The 21,684-nt window shown below is 44.4% G+C and overlaps 2 protein-coding genes across 8 annotated transcripts in view; one reads left to right on the top strand and one right to left on the bottom strand.

Annotated features, from left to right (window-relative positions):
- Nucleotides 1–2,679, top strand: insm1b (insulinoma-associated 1b). The gene has a single exon (XM_050062715.1). The coding sequence runs from the start codon at nucleotides 174–176 to the stop codon at nucleotides 1,626–1,628; it is 1,455 nt and encodes a 484-aa protein (XP_049918672.1). The 5' UTR covers nucleotides 1–173; the 3' UTR covers nucleotides 1,629–2,679.
- A 1,904-nt stretch (nucleotides 2,680–4,583) lies between these two features.
- ralgapa2 (Ral GTPase activating protein catalytic subunit alpha 2) overlaps nucleotides 4,584–21,684 on the bottom strand; it is a 113,899-nt gene continuing 96,798 nt past the window's right edge. For 2 of the 7 annotated variants that reach the window (XM_050062709.1, XM_050062712.1), the window contains 2 exons: nucleotides 15,495–15,616; nucleotides 4,584–7,412 (listed from right to left, as the gene is read on the bottom strand). In XM_050062709.1, the coding sequence (XP_049918666.1) occupies nucleotides 7,255–7,412; nucleotides 15,495–15,616 (280 nt within the window). In that variant the 3' untranslated portion in view covers nucleotides 4,584–7,254. The other 5 variants (XM_050062707.1, XM_050062714.1, XM_050062710.1 and 2 more) reach the window with 4 other exon arrangements.

Here is a 21,684-nt window from a genome sequence, read left to right as displayed (position 1 = left end):
ATAAAAAGAGTGGAGCTATGCCTTGGAGACGAAAACATTTCAGCAACAGAAGAATCGATATACTGGGGAGATAAAGTCCCATAAGCTTCTAGTGTTGCCATATTTTTAACAAACCTGGATACTCGAGACTTCACCCACCTCCCCGAAGTGCCTTTCCGCTGTTACTCGCCAAGATGCCCAAAGGATTCCTGGTAAAAAGAAACAAGAAATCTGCACATGTTTCCTACAGGACTCGGTCAGACGAAGATGACCTCCAGGAGCCACCCACCCCAGCTGCCTTGCAGAGTCATGTGGACCCCTCCCCGCCGATGTCCGTGGCGTCCAGTCCGGACCGCGCCGCAGCATCGCCGGATTTCACAGCAGCTGACGCGCCCGTGCCAAGACTGGAGAAGCCGGTACAGTTCGGCAACCCAGAGGCGGTGTGCCAAGCCCTCTACAGCCCCACCCGGCCCATCAGCAAGGAGCACGACAGGGGATATTTCGAGAGAAGTTTCAATCTGGGATCGCCTATTTCTGCCGAGTCATTCCCGACACCTGCTTCACTCTCCGGCCTGGACCACCTCCTGTACGCCCCGGTCGACCTGAAAATCGGCACCAGCAACAGCAGCCGCAGCGGCACTACTACCAGCAGCCTCCCAGCACCGAGCAACCGGGTCGGCACCAAAAGACCCGCAGCTGACGGCACAGAGCGCAAATCTAAACCCGCCTCCAAGAAACCCAAAGCCATTAGAAAACTCAACTTTGAAGACGAGATGACGACTTCTCCCGTGCTTGGTCTCAAAATCAAAGAGGGGCCGGTGGAGATGAAGCCGAGGGCGCAGTCCTCCGGAGGAAACAAGCCTCTAGGGGAGTTTGTGTGTCAGCTGTGCAAGGAGGCGTACGCGGATCCCTTCTCTCTGGCTCAGCACAAGTGCTCCCGCATCGTCAGGGTCGAGTACCGGTGCCCCGAGTGCGATAAGATGTTCAGCTGCCCGGCCAACCTCGCCTCTCACCGCCGCTGGCACAAACCCCGGACCACCGGCGCACCGGCGATGCCACCGGCACAGGGCATCAAACCCGAAATGGCCAAAATGCCACCGCTAGGTGTCAAGTCAGTCTCCGACGAAGCCAAAGACATGAGTGACAGAGACACCCCAAGTCCAGGTCTGTCCGAGTCGGGCTCTGAAGATGGCTCATATGACTGCCAGTACTGCGGGAAGAGGTTTAAGCGACAGGCATACCTAAGAAAACACATCATGGGACACCAGGCCTTGCAAAAGAAAGTGCTGGAGGAGCACGGGTTTCAAACCGGCGACCGCCCGGCAGAGCAGGCTCCGGTCCTACCCCCCTCCTCCTCCTCCTCCGCCTCCTCCTCAGCATCATCCTCAGAGGAAGCCTCAAACCAAAGCCCTCTCAACCTGAGCCCGGTGGACTGCCTGCTGTGCCCGGTGTGCGGGGAGAGTTTCACCAGCAGGGCCAGCCAGGAGAGACACCTGCGCCTCATGCACTCCTCCCAGATTTACCCGTGCAAATACTGCCCCGCCACTCTCTACAGCTCGCCGGGGCTCACCAGGCACATAAACAAGTGCCACCCCTCGGAGAACAGGCAGGTGATCCTGCTCCAAATGCCGGTGCGCCCCGCCTGCTAAAGACAACACAAAACTCGTGCCTTTGATGAGGAGGGGGGGAATAAAAAAAAGTGAAACAAAAAAGTGGCTTTGGGGGTTAAAAAAAATAAAGAGTTTGTGATGCTCACTGCCATAACTTTAGGCCAATGAAAGGCAGGGCGGTTTGATGTTTAAGTGGTGTTTAATGAGGTGTCTTTTCCATGCCAATCAGTAATTGTTGAATGCTTCTCTCTATATTTGAATTACATATAGGCCTATTTTGAGATTTTCTTTCTCAAATTAGTTTATCAAGGGAAAAAAAAAGAATACAAAGCGTTAGTTTGACTGTTAAAGGGTATTTTTCTAGGACAGCACATGTGTTCAATGATAGCTTCTAGACCTAAGAAATGTCTTAAAATTCTCAGAAATCCTTTTCCCCATCAAAGCCTTTTCAATTCACCGACCGTGATTGCTCCATCACTGTAGCTTTACGCTAGATTGTGAATGACAGAACTTGTCAACTTTGTGTTGGTGGGAAAAAAGAGTGACTGAAGCATTCCCTGTTTAGTAGAACCACAAATGCCTTTAGTATACAGATAAGCCTAGTCCGACATAGCCTACGTACACATCCAAATCCCGCTGTATAACTGCCTTAAAAAAAGTCAACATAGACTGTTTTAATTTTGAATGCTGGCACATATTTTATTATTATTATTATTATTGAAGATTGTTGCAATATTTTTCATCATATGTTTATTTATTTATTTATTCTAATTATTTTATGTAACTTATTGTTGTGTTTGTTGTGATTTCCTCTGTGAATCGTTCTGGCAGTTTACATGTCGTATAGCCAAAATGTTTTTTTGTTGTTTTTTTTGGGTCAGGTTTCATGAGTTGTGATAATTGTCGTGGGTCGGGTTTTAATCTTCAATCTCTCCACAGCTCTTGTAAAAAGATTAAAAAAACGTAAAGCTCTTACCTTAGATGCAATCTTTTTTAAGGACAAGTTATTTTTCTTAAATGTTGGCTTTTATAGCGCTTTGATTGTATGTGTATATTGTTGTTGTCTATCGAAATAAAATATTTTCAAAAGGACACGTGTCTCAGAGTGGTTTAACTTTTTTGGATACGTTGGAAAAAACATGGCTGTAATTAATTTTACTTCTTAACGAAAACTGACAATTCTGGGTAAAGTGTGTTTAAGAGTTTGGTAACCTCATTTAAGTTTATTAAACCTATAGTTTTTACTGGTCATGATGTGTCTGTAATTGTTCTCTATAGGGAGGTCCTTGACTGAAAATTATTTCCAACACAAAAAAATATACCAAGACATGAACATGAATACATGCAGAAAATATTTACTTATAAATATAATATGGAAAACCTTAATATAGTTGGAAAAGGGGCCTCTAATTTTGTGGTTTTATTTCCAGGACCTACATTGAAGTAATTACCCCGTGCGTAAAAACGTTGCGTAAAAGCGCTTTAAAATTACCTTCATCCTAAGAAAAGAAGCTTAATTTATGAGTTTCTTTTAAGTATTTTTCCTTATTTCATATAGCTATATATTTGCTGTCTATGCCACACAGATTTTTCAAAGCAGGTGGAGTGTACTTGAAATCCTGTTTTTATAGCCGGTCAGGTGGTTTAAAGCTGGTTTACAAAGTCTCCGAGCCTCCCGAGGTTACCAAGCAAGATACGTCATAATTTAACAGCCTAAAACTTTTAACAACGTCAGGCATTCATCTTCTTATTTCTCCCCTGCACTATCTCTCTAACATCGGGTCCCACTCCAAAGTGGTGAGAATCTATTTAGTTGTCCTTAACAGGAAAAAAGAAACCTCAGGAAGCCCCCTTTGGCCAAACCTTTGCCTCCGATTCCTCGTTTATCAGCCTGATTCGCAGTAAATCATAGCTGCAGTGGCTCAATAGACGCCGTTACGCTGCCACAGAGAAGCACTTAGGGCCTAATCATAAATCCCCTCCTTAATACCATGTCAGGACATGACAGGAGGACAAAGAGGTGGTGGATCAAACTCACCTCTGGAGCAGTAAAACATCTGTCTGCTTTTGGGGGAGACTCATACAGCTCGATTTGGGCTGATTTAGGACACATCAGGGCTCAGTTGGCTTCATATCTGACCTCCACAACCTGTAAAGCATTAAGTCAGGTGTAATTTAGCAGGCAGCCTCCAACTATGTCACTTCAGACTTGCAGTTGTCAGGGTGGAGTTCACCTCAGAGCACTAACATGGAGGGTAAAACAAATCATCCTCACACTGACTCTATCTCACAAGTCTCTTTTGTTCCATAGTTGCTCCTGCTCATTAGTACTGCTGTCCAAGGCCAAAAAAGAAGAACACTAACTTTTTAAAAAATGAGTGTCACTCGCCCTTAAGGCATCATTGACAATATGACAGAGAGATATTTGAAGTGTGAAAATAGACTACATTCAGCAGTGTAACACATGAAATAATACAATCCTGTGGTAATCTGCCAGTCTCTGAGGGGCTGGGACACCCAGACCCTGCCTGTGTTCTGTTGTAAACCATCTCAGAGTCAATGATGGAGGCAAACAGCGCAGAGCCGGGTGAAAATGAGGTAACATTATTCTCACCCTTTTCTCTCACACACAGTTTTAGGGCTCCAATTACGGTCAAGTGCTTTTCTTGCGTCTTTATGTGACCCAGGCAAGGCAGGGCACCCGTAGGTGTTGCGACCATTGCACCTGTACCTCCTGGTGAGGTTCTATTATGCTGGCCTCCACCTAAGCAGGGCTGAGCAGCAGGGGAGACAGATGGGAGGAGGGTCAGGTTACCCCTGCTGCTGCTAGCATGGCTGGGCCAGGGTCAGAAAGCCCATGGTAACAGCACACACACACACACACACACACACACACACACACACACACACACACACACACACACACACTTCTCCACAAAATCTGAGGATACACAAGTAGCTGATGTGTCGAGAGGTGAAAACAGGACAAAGATGTGTAGAATTTCAAATTGATTTAATGAAATGTTTCAATTTTCACATTTCTAATAAAGATAGCAGGGCTTCGGTCGTTAAAAACAGTTTGATATGTTGACAAGTCATGATGAAATCTTCAAGCTTTTTTTCCTCTTTCTCTTATACAAAGATTATATTACAGGCATTAATATATTTATATTCAGAGGGCACTCAAAGCCCTCAAATTTGACACAATGTACAAGGATTTCTAAAACGAGAAGAAAAGAAAAAGAAAAAAAATTACTAGGGCTAACACGAGCTCATTTTCTTCACGTATATAAGACACACAATCCTTATCTTGGTCCGAACTAACATCTCCAGCGACTACACCACCAAAGGGGGAGCACAGTCCCCTTTTAAACAGACATCATCTATAGCCTACAATCTTTAGATCAGCATCCTGGGCGGTTCCTTCAAGTGGCTTTGAGGGGAGGGAGGGAATAAAAACCATAGATGTGATCCAGGCCTATATATATATCATACATTCTTCAAAAAAACAAAAGCACAAAGAAAAAAATGGATCCATCAATACTCCCGCTGTTTGGATTCCCCATTTTCTGCTCGGGGAATGAACAAACAAAAGGAGGCGACATGTGAGAGAGGGGAGAGAGATGACAGGAGAACATGGGGGGGAAAGTAAGGCATATAGTGCAACAGATGGGGATAGTGTTGCAGCTTGGGTGGAGCCCTCAGAGGGTGTGAGTGTATTGTGTGTGTGTGGGGAACACCTGGCTACCATGACAACCCTATAAGCAGGCAGGTCGCAGAAGAAGTGAGAGCGCTGGCCTGGCTGTTGCTAGGAGGGCTGTTAGAGTTTAGCTCTGGCATGCCACCTAAACCCAGAACCCCCCTCACCCCCTCCATCCCTCCCGTGGCCTCAGAGGCGACATGGGGAGAGGATCATGGGAAAGAGGAGGAGTCGGTGCCACTTGAGTCCATTCACAGATAAAGACGGAGCAGCACTGTAATAAAGACTAAACAGAGAAACTGCACAATTCCAAATCCATCTGTCGTTGTTTTTGTTGTGGGTAGCACAAGACGCTGACCTTTAGAGACACAGGGGAGGAAAACACTTTGTTCTAGACCGCTAACGAGGGAGATGTGATGCAGGGTGTCCATGGTTTGTCTCAGGCTATGACGAGGAGAAACTAAAATCTGATTATTGGGAGTGGAGGTGGTGTTGGACAGCATCTTAGTGGACAGACATTACACAGGCACTGTGAGAAGCTCCCTCCGAAACTCACACACACTCACACACACGCAAACACACACACACACACACACACACACACACACACACACACACACACACACACACACACACACACACCAGTGCATGGAGTTAAGATTCACCTGAGGCTCTGGCGGTATTTTTCCTCTAAACAGCACATGAATACAACACAACAACAAAAATAATTCATCACATAGTCCTTTCTATGTACATCGAAAAAACAGCAAAAATAAAATTTAAAGCAATTTGCATCCAAAGAACAAAGAGAAACATTCAATGCAAGTTAAATCAATGACAGTGAGTGCAAAAGAGAGAAAAAAAAGTTGGTCGGGAACATTGGAATGTCGATGTCTTAGCTTCACAGGGGAAACTGATAGCAGAGGAAAGAGACAGGAGGAACTTATTCAATTACCGGACATGAGCCTATGTTAACAACATCAGAAAACAATTACAAACGCAGTCTTTTCTCATTCCAGCAGAGTTGCATAAATCAAATCATGACACAATCCATCGGAATTCATTTAAAAAGGAAAATTAGAGTGATTAAAAAAAAAAAAAAAAAAAAAAATTCTGCTCAGCTCAAGTTAGAAAGACGTCATTGATTGTCCATTCTGGGTTCAAAACAATTAAAAAAAGCCTTGGACTGCACGCACTGCAGGGACTTAATGCTCAGGACGTCTGTGTAGTAGTGCAGTGTGTACAAATCATTCTGGGGAGGCGTTCCCCATGCATCAGTCTTTTCTCCTTTTTCAGTGTACGGAGATGGTCCAAAACGGGTGCTAGCGAGCAGGACGACAGCGCCATCCAACTGAAGTGGTTATCGTTGACACAGAAAGGTTGTGGCAGGTGCAGGAGGAGGTAAAAGGCAGACACGTTTATAAATGGATACCAATCTCTTGTGCAGTTTTAGCAGGATGCCATTTACAGCTGTGTCATTCAGTGCTTTGTCACATGAAGTGTTGAGATAGATGAGATATAGAAACAGGGTGAAGCAGTCTCCCATTCCCTTACTATAGTAAGAACGTATTATTCCTCTAGTGCATCGACACCGCGCCAGAGAACGAGAATAAAAACGACATTTTTTAATCACAGGTTAGTTTAAGACTTCTCAGTCAAGTCTTCCTATGCTGCTGATTCGTAAGCTGAAACCACCAGGGTGAACATAAATAGCTTAGTCACACGTCCAGCTTGATTAAGCAGTTAAACACCACGACAAATGGAAATGTATCAACAAAATCAATGATTGCCACTTAAATTAAAAATTGCAATATGCTCCAGTTACATGTTTATATGACACAAAATAAAACAAAATACACGGCAAAAAAGAAAAAACTTGCAGTCACGGCTGGGTGTGTGAGGTTCTTCGAGAAAAGATTAAAGGCTGTGCTCGGAGGGGAAGGAAAGGGGGACAGGTTGGAGAGCTCAGTTGGAGGATTTGCTTATAGCGCTGGCTGATCGGCGGAGTTTCCCGGAAACTCGGTTCTTTGTGGCACGGGGCATTGTGGGAGAAACCTGGTCGACGGTGTCCGTCGTTGCTGCGGTGCTTCCGGCGTCGGTGATCGCGCTGCCGGTGAAGGAGCCTGGGAGAGAGATTGAGGGAGTGTTTGGAGACAGAAAGAAGAAAAAAGAAGACAACGATGGAGAGACGAGACGGTTAGCCATGGCAGTGAGGGGTTCATGGTCTTTGTGTGATTGCTGTTCATCCCAGCATGCTTCGTCATGCACGTGGCTGCTCCCACAACCAAGATTACCCAGTTCATGGGATTTCCACCGACAATCACAAAACTTGCAATTCAAACTTTAAAAAAAGTGTCAAGATTTGGGTTTGTTCTACCCCTGAGATCATTAGAATGAAGATGTGAGAAAGTGAATTAAAATATTTGAGACATGCTTTTGTCACATGCTGTGGTAAAGCAAAGCTTGTTATAAGAGACGCTGCCTTTCTTCCCTATACAGTTTTCCAGATGCTTATAGGATAAAAAAACATAAGAGGTAAACTTTGTAGCTATGGGCACAAAAATAAAAAAACGTATTCTGTTCACAGTGTGACAGCAGAATGCTTTGAATGAAAATAAAATTGCACATTATGCTCTTGTGAGCATGTGGAGCCTTTCCATTGTCAAAAACTGCCCTTTTTCAAAAAACTTCACATCCATGATTAGGGGATGGCAAACAGTAATAAGCCCGGAGGTGGGCATGGAACGCTGGTGAGGACAATCAAGTATTGTGAACGTCGCCTTGACTTCCTCAGTGTGCCCCTGACCAAACCCAGACCTCGCCCCCTCCCCCCACCCACCCGCCTCTGCCCCCATGCCTCGAGTTTAAACAACTTTTCTGCTTTGTCGAGATGGCATCTGGTTGCCTATTTTCTTTCCTATCCTTTTATTTCCTGCCATTTTTTCCGAGGCATCTCAAGTTGCAGCGGCTAAAAGGAATGGCAGATGGCTGGAGTAACAGACACTCAGCAGCACAGTGGACACCGGCAGCATCCGGGGCAGCGGCTCGCTGGGAGAGGAGGGCTGGGCTATGGATGAAACATTGGGCGTGTGTATTGTGAAGGGCTCGAAGGGGAGGTGAGGGGGTCCGAACATGAAATCTGCATATGAATATAAAAAAGGGATGGGCTTGGCTAAAAATTGGGGCTGGCCCGACGGACAGAACAAAATCCTGCATTCCCGTATTCTTCTACTCATTCCTACAGTAAACACTTTGTTTTATAAACTAAACTCTGACTGCATGTGCTGTATGATAGACAGGAAGAAGGCGACCACCTATTACAGCTAATATACACAGACAATAGTGTGGTACAGTTCACCACCCACTCAACAGACTTCCCTTTTCGTTTAGTGGCCATTAAAACATGCTGCACTAAACAGTCATCACTCCCACTGTGGCACTTAACGACTGTGGTTACATCAGTTTCTGAATGACGTTCTTCACTGTATGGCCTTATGTAAGAATTCATTTTCATAGTAAGTTGAAAAAAAATAACCTAGATCCAGAAGAGGCTAATGTATCATTATTGTCATCATTACAACCCAGCATTTCCGCTCCTTACTCGGCCCAACATGCCTTACGGTGAGGTTAATTTCAGATGGAAAGAAGACGGGAGAGACTGAGAGAGAAGGAAAACAAAGAGGGTCTTTAAATGGCCCTGCCATCCCATTGGTCCCCTCTGCAGCAGTTCAAACAAGGCTTTAGATGACAAAGACGTCTTCCAGTGCGGCAGGTGTTAGTCTCAGAGTCTGCCCCAGGCAAACAGGCACACTCCAACAGGAGGAAATGAGGGGGGTGGAGGGACTGGGGGGAGGAAAAAAAAGGAAAGACAGAAAAGAGAAAAGTGTTTGCTGGGGGAAGAGATAAAGGCGCGCCACATGCAGAAGCGAGGGCCAGAAGTGTAGCCGTATTGTTCATGCTGCTACTTAGTCAGGTGCTAATTGTCCCCACCGTGCATCACTTTCAATTACCAGCCTGGCCTAAACAGTAGGACACCCCCCAAATAAACAGCCTGGTTTCTCTGTCCCCTTCCCTTTGTCAGAGCACTCAGTAAATAAAGCTTGGTTAGTGCTGAATGAAAAAAAGGAAGGGTGGAGAGGGGAACAGCCAGGATGAGTGATCGAGCGAAGGGGTAGGTAGGCCGCTGGACGGAAACAAGCTTCCGGTCTGACTTGGGGCTTACCTTCACCATACACAGTATTTGGACCTTTAAGATATTTTTAATCTAAAAGGGAGAAACAGAGTAGAGCATCATGTGAGAGAGCAGCGGACACACACCAAACCACATTGCAGCTGAACACGACACAACGCTGCTAAAAAGTCAGTGATGTGAGGGTCTGAGCGGAGGGATATCCAGACAGCTTGTGTGGCGTCCAGGTTATTCATCACTGAAACGTTTAAAAAGTCAGACAAGGTTAACTGATTCGTGTGATGAGTTAATCAACAAGTGCCACTTTCCTTCTGAGGACACCTTTAAGGTCATAATGTCTGATGGTACCTGATACAACTGTGCCACTTCACAGATTTCAAGATCGGGACAATTTTGAAATCCAAAGCATGAACGGTGGACAGTTCACATGGCAACAACAGAAACATTTAGCACCAGTGTTACTGTTAGAGAGGGTTAGGGTGAGAGAGGAAAAGATGCTGGGGCACCATGGGAGCTTTTAAGTTGTTTTATCCACTGGAGAGAAGTATTGCTTTCTCATGTATAGTTATTTTATTTTTATTTTTTTTAGAAAAAAGTTTACAGGATGAAAACACACAACATAACACAACAACAAAAATGGAGCAAAGCAGTGCAGGTGTAACACAACAAGGGCAGACCACTGTGGATAAAGTGTGTGTGACAGATGGACTAGCTCATGCAGGAAGCCATGATGCTGGTCTGAAGGGCGAGAGTGAGGCTGCATTCAGGTTCATGGAAGACGAGGCTGTTGAGGATACCGATGAACCAAATAGATAAAGAGATGGCAGGAGAGGGCTGAGGTTAAATGCCTTACAGTGAAGTGGTGAAACACTGCAGGGGCGCTTCATTTAGTAATTAGCATGCAGAATCTGTCCTTGAATCCGAGCCTTACATTGCTTTTACAAAAAAGGGCTAAATCAAGCGCAGCCCCTCGGGTTATTTGATGATGTTGGGGTTCACAGAACCTAAATTAATGAATAGATGGATGTTGGTGGTGGGCGTCATGCCTAGTGTGGAGGAAGCAGGCAGAGTCTTACAGTCCAGTTTGGCCCAGGGGTACTCCATGTCCCAAACCATCCCCGGCCAACGCCTGCACGCTGTCATGGAGCATGGATGACATGTTAGTGGCAGCAATGAGAGCCAGAGCAGGATGGACGGACAAACAGATGGATGGACACACTCGCATATAACAACAGACACACTCAGTCAAACACACACACACACACACACACACACACACAAACACACACGGGAGGGCAGTAAAACACATTTAAGAAGGGTGAGAATGAGAAGCAGTGCCAGCCAGCCATCACTGCTACATTGAAGCTATGTGCTTGATGGGACACAGACAATTATAGATGATAGACTACAACCATAAAGGTCACTTAGATGTATTATGGCCTAAAGCATTAAATACATCATGCCTATGGTTTTGAAAAGTTACAGAGCAGCCTTCAGTCTATGAGTACAGCTGATGTATCCCGTATGCTGTAAAGCCCTCTGACGCAAATTGTGATTTGTGATATTGGGCTTTATAAATAAAACTGAACTGAATTGATGAGGATAGATGGAAACACACTAAAGCAAAAAGACCAAACATCTACAGTTTTACCTTCGCAAATTAACCAATAATAATGAATGATGAAAATAACTATTAGTTGTAATAGTTGCACCTGGTATGCATCTGTTTTATCATAAACATCTTAAAGTTTTTCATTCTTTTTTTTCTCTGGTAAATTTTGTTGGGTTTCTTTAAATTTACTTAACATAGCTGCACCATAACATAACATAGATATATTCCAGATGCATATACTTTGCTTAAATTATTAAAAAAATGCAAAAAAACCCACATAAAATCAAAGCTAGGTTACGCAGATTTTTTGTTGGCATCCTTGAGCGAAAAATTCCATAATAACCTTTGTTAGGGGTGTAAATCACAAGTTTATCATGATACAATATTATATTGAGTCTTTGGACAACAACACAATATTTGTTGATATCACAAATCCAGGGGCCTGTGATTGATATGAGATGATATCTTCTTTTTCTTGGCTTCTGGCCATTGCCTGCGTGGTGCTAGGCTGTTAGCACGATTTGGATGTTTAGGAAGGAGGTGCTCCTGGACGGAGATGGTGACCCAGACATGCTATGGAATTTAAAAATAAAGCTTAAAGATGATGATATGTATCAATATTTTCACTCTGCATCGATAACACTGGATAACTGAAATCATACATCAATCTAGATTGTTGTAAGTTACACCTGTACCTTTCAGCATATTGCAATTCAACTGGACTGAGAGAAAACTAGACTTCTTGGGCAGACCTTAGCCAATCACAGGTCAATACAGAGAGAGGATGGCAGAAGAAATACCCGCACACCAATTCAACTGAGCTGGACAGCCACAAAAAAGGTTCACAGGCTGAGATCAATGTCAAAAAAAAGCCAATTTATTCAAAACATCTGTGCACAAAGGGAAGAGTGCTCAAAGTACAAAAAAAAAATTATAGCTGCTGCACAGCGATGGGTCGGGTCCGGGCATTTTTAGGCAATTCTGAGCAACAGAATTGACCTCTGAGACTAAGGATCAATTTCTATCTCACTGAGCTAATTAGTCAGTGACAATTAATGTGTAGCTTCACAAACTGACTAAGCCAGACGTGCAGGTTTAGCAGCCGTCCATGCATGGAAAAGCAGATTTCAAACCATTGTAAAAAATTCAGTTATTAAGACAAAAATCTGAAAATACACATATTGCATCTAGACAGCATGGACATGTTGGTAATTTGTTTGTAACAATGATTTATTGGCTCCATAAGTGATAAACTGATGTTTAGAATTGCCATTTTTGCATTGACTCCAATTGTTCGCATGAGAGCGAAATTCAAAATGCTGTAAAAAATTCAGTTTTTGAGATAAAATTCTGATATTTTCCAAACATCATCTACCGTGACTCTAGAATTTTGTCATTTTTTCATGAACATTGAAGATTTATTTAGCAAGAATTTGCATGTATATGTTTACAATACCGTTTACAGTCAAACATTTTGATGCACTGTAGGCTCAATTTTTGATAAATCAAAAATCTGAGAAATGTAGTTTTTGTAGGACAGTCTGAAGATGCTCTGTAGCAAGTTTGGTGTCAACTGAGCAGAAATTGTGGGAGGAGATAGGTTTAAGAAGTTTTACAGTTTTTGAAAAAACAGAGTGATGAACTTCATAATTATTAATAGGTTTAAATGTACAAAAGTTTCTTCAGTATTGGGGCTACAGTTTGATGAAAGTGTGAAGTTGTAGCACGTATGGTTGATTTGTTATGAATTTTCAAAGTTTTGAACTTTAGACGCTTGCTGTAGCGCCACCATCAGGACTATTGGCTTGAGTTTACAGCTGAGGATATCTGGCATGAGACTAGACCTTTGTGCAAAGTTTGGTGAATTTTCACCCATGGGAAGTATGATTTCCTCCGAAGAAGAAATAAGAAGAAGAATACCTAGGATTACAATAGTGTCCTGGCAGCTTAGCTGCCCGGACCCTAATGAAAAGTACCAGCACTGATGATAGTCAAGGACAGAAACGTTTGCTGCTGTCACTTTTCAGTATTATTTTTTACACTTTGAGCACACAGTTGAATTGGTGTGCGGGTATTTATTCTGCCATCCTCTCTTGATTGTCCATTGTTCCGACGCACCCAACTTTTTTGCTGCTCTTAGTTGGCGCAGTTTCACAGCAGCCTTAAGACCATTTCAGAGAGAGGACTTTCCTACTGGCTGTTCTACAAATGCAGTCACAAGCCTCATCCTCATTTAGATGGTGAAAGTTTGATTCAATGGAGGAAAATCCTGCAGTAAAAAGTTGCTATTCCAGTACTAGCAACAACTGCCTTACAATAAACACATGAGACACACAAGTGTCAGTGCTGGCAAAGCCTTTCAGAGATGGAGAGAAAAGGTTGCTAATAGTTTAGCCTTCTGCTAACCCTAGCTAAAGACTCACAGCTGGGCTAATTCAAGTTCATGCTCATGTAGCTAGCTAGAGCTTTGAATCACGCTATGTCATCTCAAAGGACTTTACAGGCCAACAAGTTTACAAAGACAACAAGATGGTAATTCTCATAGAATTGCCCATATATGATGGCATCTGGATCAGTCACGATCAAGATGATTGAAACGCACGACTAGTACTGATACAGGTTGCTGTATGAAGCGTATGCCCGTGACAAAGGGTGGAGATCTGCAGGAAGAGGGTGTATTTTCAAATTCTGGCATTTTTTATTTTGACTCCAGAAAACTGCCTACCCCAGCTTTCAAATACAGATCAGAAGATGTGAACAACGGAGCTACCAATGAACCTAACAGTATTTAAGAGGTCAAAACTCAGCAGCAAAGGCAATTTGTAAAACAGTAAAATAAAATACAAGGAAGGGTCTGTGTCACAGTATTGTATGGAGCAAGTAAGTCCTGGATAAAATATGAATGGACAGATACAGACACACACACCCTCACATTAATCTACTAATCTATTTACACGCATAGATTCCGGAGAAATACAAATTGCCGTTCAGAACGAGTTTCCGCAGCAGCGAGGGTGACACAACAGCCTAACAGACTTCATTATGTTATGGCCTCTCACATTAGCCACAGCATATGTCCCATGCTGTGAAACATTATTCTCAAGCCTGGCTAACCTCTCTAACCTCTCTCTGTCCAGCCACAAAGGATCCCATGGTTGAAATAGTCCACACCATCAGCTAGATTTACTTCCTCTCTCTTTTGCCCTCAGCAGCTCCCTTTCCTCTATATTCCTCTGTATCTGTATCTATTTTTTTTCCCCTCAGTCCTTCCATTGAAACTGGTTTGGTGCTGGGATGAAACAAGGTGACGAGAGGTCAATCCGGGGAGATTTTACACCTCTGCAGGAGAGATGGGCAAACAATATGGTAACATAGCTGACACACCTGCTGTCTGAGAATCTGAAGTCCTACACACACACACACACACACACACGCGCGCGCGCGCACACACACGCGCGCACACACACGCGCACGCACACGCACGCACGCGCACACGCACGCACGCACGCACGCACGCACAGTCTGGAGCATTCAGACATTTAATTCTCACATGCCAACATACGGGATAAAAATATTACATACACCCTTAAAACATATGAGCATTGACAGATTTGAAAATGGCGAGACATCCACGGTTAAGTATTGTAGAGTGCTTTCCTTGTCAAAACAGAACGTGTGTTGGGATCCAATAGAGTGGAAAAGTGCAATCCCGTATTGATTTCAGTGCTGTTGCAGATCGATCAGAGCTGGTACAAGTAGGAAGAACAAGATAAGACACGTTTTCCATTCTATTCATCACGGACTGATAAGAGTGCTGTGCTGACATCCGCGAGCTGGTGTTTGTTGGTCGGATCTCCTAAGTGTCGGTGAATGAGCTTATGAAGATGTGCGCGTGCACACACACACACACACACACACACACACACAAACAAACAAACATACACTCTGCAAACGCCATTTAACAAGGCTGCTTATATTCATAGGAAAGTAATTGCACGGAAAGATGCAGTTTGAAACAAGAAGAGATGAACAAAGTGGCGTGAGTGGGGGCCTGAGGAAGTGGAGAAAGCAGTGTTTGAAGTCAGTCGGATGGCGTGAAGAGCCGGGCCTCGTCGTTTGATATTCATCAGTGAGCGTAGGCGTGCAAGGAGAGTGGAGAGAATGAGGGGGGTGTGGAGGAGGCGACAGGGGCAAACAGGTGTGTTGTGGAGGAGGAGGAGGAGGAGGAGGAGGAGAGACTGATGCAGAAAAAGAGGCAAGGAAAGAGATGATGAAGAAAGGGGAAAGAAGGCACAAGAGCAAAATGCACAAGTGCGATGAAGCAACAGTGGGATGGTGAAGAGGTGGAGGTGGGGTGGAAAGAACACAAAGGAGGACAGATGTGTGGCATGGTTCACTTCTCACCTGTTCCACTCATTGGATAGCCAGGTGAGGGGGAGAAGACCTGTGAGGCAAAGTCTTCGAAGGTCATGACCTCTCTGTGGTTCTGAACAATGGCCTCTAGGTAGAGCGCTCGCTCCTCATAGCTGGTTAGCTCTTGTTAAGGAACAAAACATAATGTTGGAGAAGAAAAAGGCAGCAAGGTAGGGTTAGCCTTTGCCTGTTAATAAATCTAACACTCACAAAATAATTACCTTTCAGAACATCTGTACATAGCACACACTTCAAATCATAGCCACAGTTACAAATCAGTTTTTTTCAGTGCTGCACTGCATATACATACACTGTGAGCTGGGAGAGTGTGAGGCAGGGGCAGGGCAGCTTCACCATCAGCAACCCAGCCAGAAGCAAAGATGGAACAATCAGCCATGCCACACAGCCCCAAATGAGAAAGCAGTCTCCAAAATAATCATAAAAAAAAAGAAAGAAAGAATACATCACTACTGGCGTGATGCTCCAAACCTCTCTTCTCCCCCCCTCTCGTCCCTCTCTTCTCTCTAATAGAACCCCTGCTGCAGGCAGCATGTCTAGGACCACCCTCCCCGATGTGCTGCCTGCCACTTCTCCGTGCCATCAGGGGGAAAATTGGAGCCATTTGAAATTCAGAGTGACAAGCAGTGACTGGAGCCTGGGCAGCCAGCATGCAGGATGGATGGCCGGATTTGAAATGGGAAAGCTCAAATTAATAAATAAATAAATAAATAAGCCTGCAAAATGGCTGCCGGGTGAGGGTGGAAAACATTCTGATGGCCATTATCATACCATTATCACAGATATATCGTGCTAAGTCTGTTGTGGAATGGAGGCAAGTGCTGGATAAAATATGGTGTAGGCAACTATTGGAGTGAAAAGGTCTATCTGATGGTGTAATGATAGTAAGCGCTTTGGAGATTTAACTGTGTGTGTGTGTGTGTGCATGTTTGACAATGAGTCTGATTATTCTCACGGCTGTCTGTTGTGGCCATGTTGCCTTGATAGATGACACCTAACAAATTGCTTGACAAACACATACATTCTCACTCTCTCTCTCTCTCTCTCTCTCTCTCTCTCTCTCTCTCACACACTCACACACACACACACACACACACACACACACACACACACACCAACTCTAGTCACTCAACACAGAAACCCCCCTCCCCCTCATCTCATTACGACTGCCAGGGTGGAGTGGCACTGAGCTGTTGCTGACGCCAAGGCTGAACCAGGCTGAGCGGAGATAGGCTGGACTGGGCCGAGAGGCTCCGGTCTGGGTTAGATAGATAGGACGAGACAGTGACTGGGCAGGGGGCCTGCTGTGGGCACATGCCGCCACAGCAGGGGCCAAGGCAGCCATGACCAATGGCTTTGAGGGAACCGTAGCAAAGCGGGGGTGACGGGCACCTGAGCCGGGAGGCACCAGAGGGTACGATGGCCAAGCTGCTCACAGGGACAGACAGAGATGGACAGAGGGCAGACTGAGACAAAGGAGAGGGTAACAGAGGAAGACAGAGAGCCGGATGGGTTTGTATACTAGTGCTGTTCGGTTCCACACGTCCTATGAACCAAATAATTACAAGCCCCTTTTTAAACACAGATTGCGCGATAGAGCTGTGATGAAGACCCTTCATTATGCCGGCTTTGCTGTGTCATAAAGAACCAAACAACGCCGGCATCTTGCCACTCCAGTGTGTGATTTTAGATAGCATGCTGATATTTCGGAATCAGAAGAGGTGCGATGTGTGAAACAACAGTGTCAGCCTCTAGCTGACATATAACGTATGCATTAGGCAGCATTTTCTAAACAACAATAGCATAACATGGCAATACCAATCATTTACTGTCCCATTTCCTGTCCTCTGCTCAGAGGGTAAAGAGCTCCCGAACCTCATTGCTTTCATAATTTGCAGACATTTCCAGTTCTGTTCTTCTTCTTTGATTTTGCTGCTAACTGCTATCAGCTGCCTTTTAAATCTCACGGGGATGGGTTGCATACCTAACATGTCGCCAAAGCTGTCCCGTCCTGCCGTCTATCCCTTTTATACAGACATCGATTTGGTGCTGTTACTACCTCCGCTGCCGGCTAAAAGACAAAACAAGTCCATTCCATGATCTTACCGTTAATGCAGAGTGCGGAGGAGGAATAATGGTGCAAAATTCCTGCCTTGAACAGGCAGTATAAAAGGAGCGAAGTCTAATATAGTCTATTTATAGTCGACTGGTTTTAAACTGCAAAAAAATGAATTGAATACTTAAACCACGGAAGGTAAAAGTTAAAAGTGTCGGTCAAAGTTGGGTTGTTGGTGAACGTCTGCCGCCCTTGTCAGTGTGGTATGTCCCGCACTGTTAGCCCTCATTGGCACTAGTCGTTTTTTTTTCCCCTGCTGATTCAACACTCTGATTAGGCCTCGGCACAACCGAGCCTGTCAGTGAATGAAATCACGATTGGCAGTTCAGCTCAGCGCACAAGAGGAGAAACTGAAGTGAGGAACATATACGAAAAGCTAAAATCAAAAGGGAGTGAGGTCAAAACAAACTTTTTATATGAGGTAAGATTGTTTTTCTCTAGCCGTTGAGCAGAAACAATTCATGATGGTCTTATTATTGATTGACGCATGGTTAATAGGCTCTGTTCTTTCAACATTGGATTGTGTTGGTAAAGTGCTAACTGGCTAACTAGCGTCAAGACGGTCTTCTGGTTTTCTTTTTTGAATGATGATTACAGATGACTGCCATCTGCTGGTATGGAGGGGTATGTATCTTCTCACAGGGGCAAAACATAAGTGCTTGTTGACCGTTGGTTTGGTGCGTTCATGTGCAACTTTTTGGCCAAGACACAGCCTTGAGAGGTAACACTAGGGGGCTCTTGTTGCTGCTAATTCTTTGACATCGGTTTATGCGTCTAGGCCTTAAAACAAAAACAAAAGAACAGAATTATGTAACTCTATGTGAAACATTGAGGAAGTCTACTCTGCTCATTTTTTGGGGCATTTTATTGCAAAACAAGATTCTTGGATAGACACGCAACATTTGGTTGCTTGTCGGGAGAGAACACCAAGAAATCCATTAACATATAAGCTCATATTTCCTACCTTAAGTAGGAAAAGAGGAATGAAAAGACGGGGCCAGGATCTCCATTTAGGAGATGCAGAGCAGCATGACTTTAAGCATGTAAAAGCACTTCCCTGAGCTCCATATCTGTCTTCCAGTCATAGCCAGACATGCAACGTCACTGTTTTCTGTCACTTGCTGGAAAAGAGTGGGCATCCCAGTCTCTGCTGCCATGGTAACTTGGGTCACAGCTCTGTGTGGTGGGTCATATCCAGGCTTTTATGGATGACGGACAGAGAGAAAGGATGTTTGTAAAAGAACAAAATGTGCCCAGATAGGTGATAAGTAGAAGACAAAATATAGTACAGGGAAGGACTTAATGAAAAGAAATGAGAGAAGTTAGAAGGAGGCCGACAAATGAAACACAAGGGAAGACGAAGAGAGAGAGAACGAGAACCTCGGTACAGCGTGGGTCAACAGAGCCATATGGCTGTCCATTATCAGAGATGCAGATGACTGGAGGCCTGTTATTGAGATTCCTAAAGCAAATATTGACTCCAGCTGGAGCAGACGCTCTCTCTGACTCTGACACACGCCTCTCCTCCACTACTTCCTTCCGCTGCCCTCTATCCAAGTTAGACAAATGGATTATAGTGGGCGAGAAAAAAAAAACTTCAAAGAATAAAATGAAGGGAGATAGTGTAGAATTATCAAGAAATGAGAGAAAATATATGACAGGCTGCCAGGGAGAAAGACAGGCGGCGAGGGAGGGAGACTAATAAAAGGTATTTTGGAGATGAGTGAAAGCGAGAGCCATAATCAGCTCACTTAAGTAAATGTACGATGCTATCTGTGGGTAAAAAAATTGCTGCACAGATATCAGACCTGATGCACAGTGAGGGGTAATCTTGCTGCCTCTCTCTCTCGCACTCCCTCACCTTTCTGCTTGTCTCTAATTACTAAGCCATGGGCACAGCTTGTTCCCCTGCATATGCACAGATGCTCCTGCCTCCATGCAGTAACTTAATCAAGGGACACATCCAGAACAGTGACGCAAAGATTATGTCCATGTCATGGACACCAAACCCGCTGACACTGACCTACTTTTGGGGTAAAACATAAGCTGCATCTACTGCTGATGAGTACTTGGCTCAGCTTCATGATGGACTTCTCTGGAAAGATGAATCACAAAATGTTATACTTATAAAAATGCTATGTGTGTTATGAAAGCCTTCCTGACTGACAACGTTACTGTATTTCACAAAGCTCCATTATATTGTGTGCTATGAAAAAATTCTCATACAGCTCGTGATGAAATATATAAAAAGGAAAATGCAGACAGGTCTACATTTCCACAGATGGACTGCATCTCAAGTCACCCGTGACATAACTGTCATTTACAGCTGAACTGGGCGGACAAGCAAGACAAGCCAGTGTGTGGGAGGAGAGTGTGTTGCACCACTTTGGGAATTTCCAAGGAACCCCTACGTTCCAAGCCGCTGCATTCCTATTAGGGAGAAGAGAGGGAAACCAATGTAATGCCTATGGAGCGTAGCAACCATTGGGACAGTAACAAGAAAAAAAAAATTCTTCCAGTTTTGAGTAAATGTAAAACAACTTCAGTTAGGGGACTGATGTCTAGAAACATGGCAGTTGTGGTTGGGGTGTTATGAGGGTGGGGAGAGAGTATTACATATAAAACAGAAAAGCACGAATCCAGTCTGTTATCTACAACATTTACACATTTTGGACAATGTGTTTTTGTGGATAATAGTCCTCTACTACCCTGTCCTCTGCTTGCCCTCTCTTTCTTAGTGACAAAGGCTGTGGTTTATGGTTGCATGGGGTGTCTGAGTGAAGGTGTGTAACCAAAATATATACACTTGTACACAAAAGCACAAGTCAAGTGTGCACAAACACACAAAATGCAGCTTGCATGCCAAAGAAGGTGTATGTGGCTAAACAAAGACCACCAGAGACAGAGCCCAACAACATGAAACCTGTGAAAGCAAATGTGTATATGAGTCAGCCTACGTGTACATGCATATGTATCTATGGGTGTGTGCACGTATGTATACATATGCATGTGTGCTGTCCAGATGGCAGGGGGGTTGCTCTTGGGGGAATGGTGGGGGTCAAGCATCTTTGTGGATCAAAGCCAAGGTCAGGGCAGCTGCAGTGGCCCATGTTCAAGGTGAATGGAGGCCTCAGATGGCTCTTCATTAGCAGGCTGCTCCATCCCTGCTGGACCCCATCGGCCAACCGCCACCAACCCTCATCATCATCTCTCTCCCCTTTTCTCCCTCTCCGTCCACAGGGACCTGTCCTGAAAATGCCTGTCCATTGGGATCCATTCTGTGCCGTGTGTAACCCCACCCAGCACATGCGGACGCGTACACATGCTCGCACACAGGCGTTTGTGCATAAGTAGCCACAACCCATGCTGACACCCTCCACCCACACACACACTGTTCTCCAAAAGAGCCTTTGTTGACCTCTGAACTGGTGTCTCTCTGGAGAGCAGCATCCTGACCATCCAGCCTCCCTCTTTGTGTTGCTCAGTCCCCCTGCTGACAAAAGGCCTCACGCCACCACTGGCCTCTGACACACGCTCATATCACACTGAACACACACACACAGCCTTTAAACACACACAGACAGCAGGGACCATCATGGCTTCAGGAAGTACTCCTTAACTTGAAGGCAATCTGAATGTAAACAGTTTATATTCAGTGTTTTCTCACCATTTCCCAAAACTTTTAAATGTGTAACCGCTACCAACTGTCGACCAACAGAAAAGTGTGAAGCATGAACTACAATGTTTATCGCTTACCACGTGTGCTTATGCTCAAACATGCCCATCACTGTGCAAGTGGGGAATTACAAACATGACTCAACAGAAAATTTCAAATCAAAATGGCAATAAAGTTTTGAAGAAATACCTTTGCTTGCAACAGGACTATATCATGATTCATTCTAACATAACTGTGTCCACCTATGTCTAGTTAAAATAACTGGCACGCACCTGTCAATAAAAGGTCTGACAGTTCACAGAGTGAACACCAAGCTATGAAAATCAAAGACCTTCAAGCAGACGTGTGAGACTGAACTGTATTAAGAGACA

Source organism: Epinephelus moara, chromosome 14 (genome assembly GCF_006386435.1).
Source record: "Epinephelus moara isolate mb chromosome 14, YSFRI_EMoa_1.0, whole genome shotgun sequence".
Taxonomy (NCBI): domain Eukaryota; kingdom Metazoa; phylum Chordata; class Actinopteri; order Perciformes; family Serranidae; genus Epinephelus; species Epinephelus moara.
This window is presented reverse-complemented; position numbering and strand designations above follow the sequence as displayed.

Bases quoted from the DNA above. Each gene is read 5' to 3' on its own strand.
- insm1b (XM_050062715.1), top strand. From the start codon at position 174: ATGCCCAAAGGATTCCTGGTAAAAAGAAACAAGAAATCTGCACATGTT.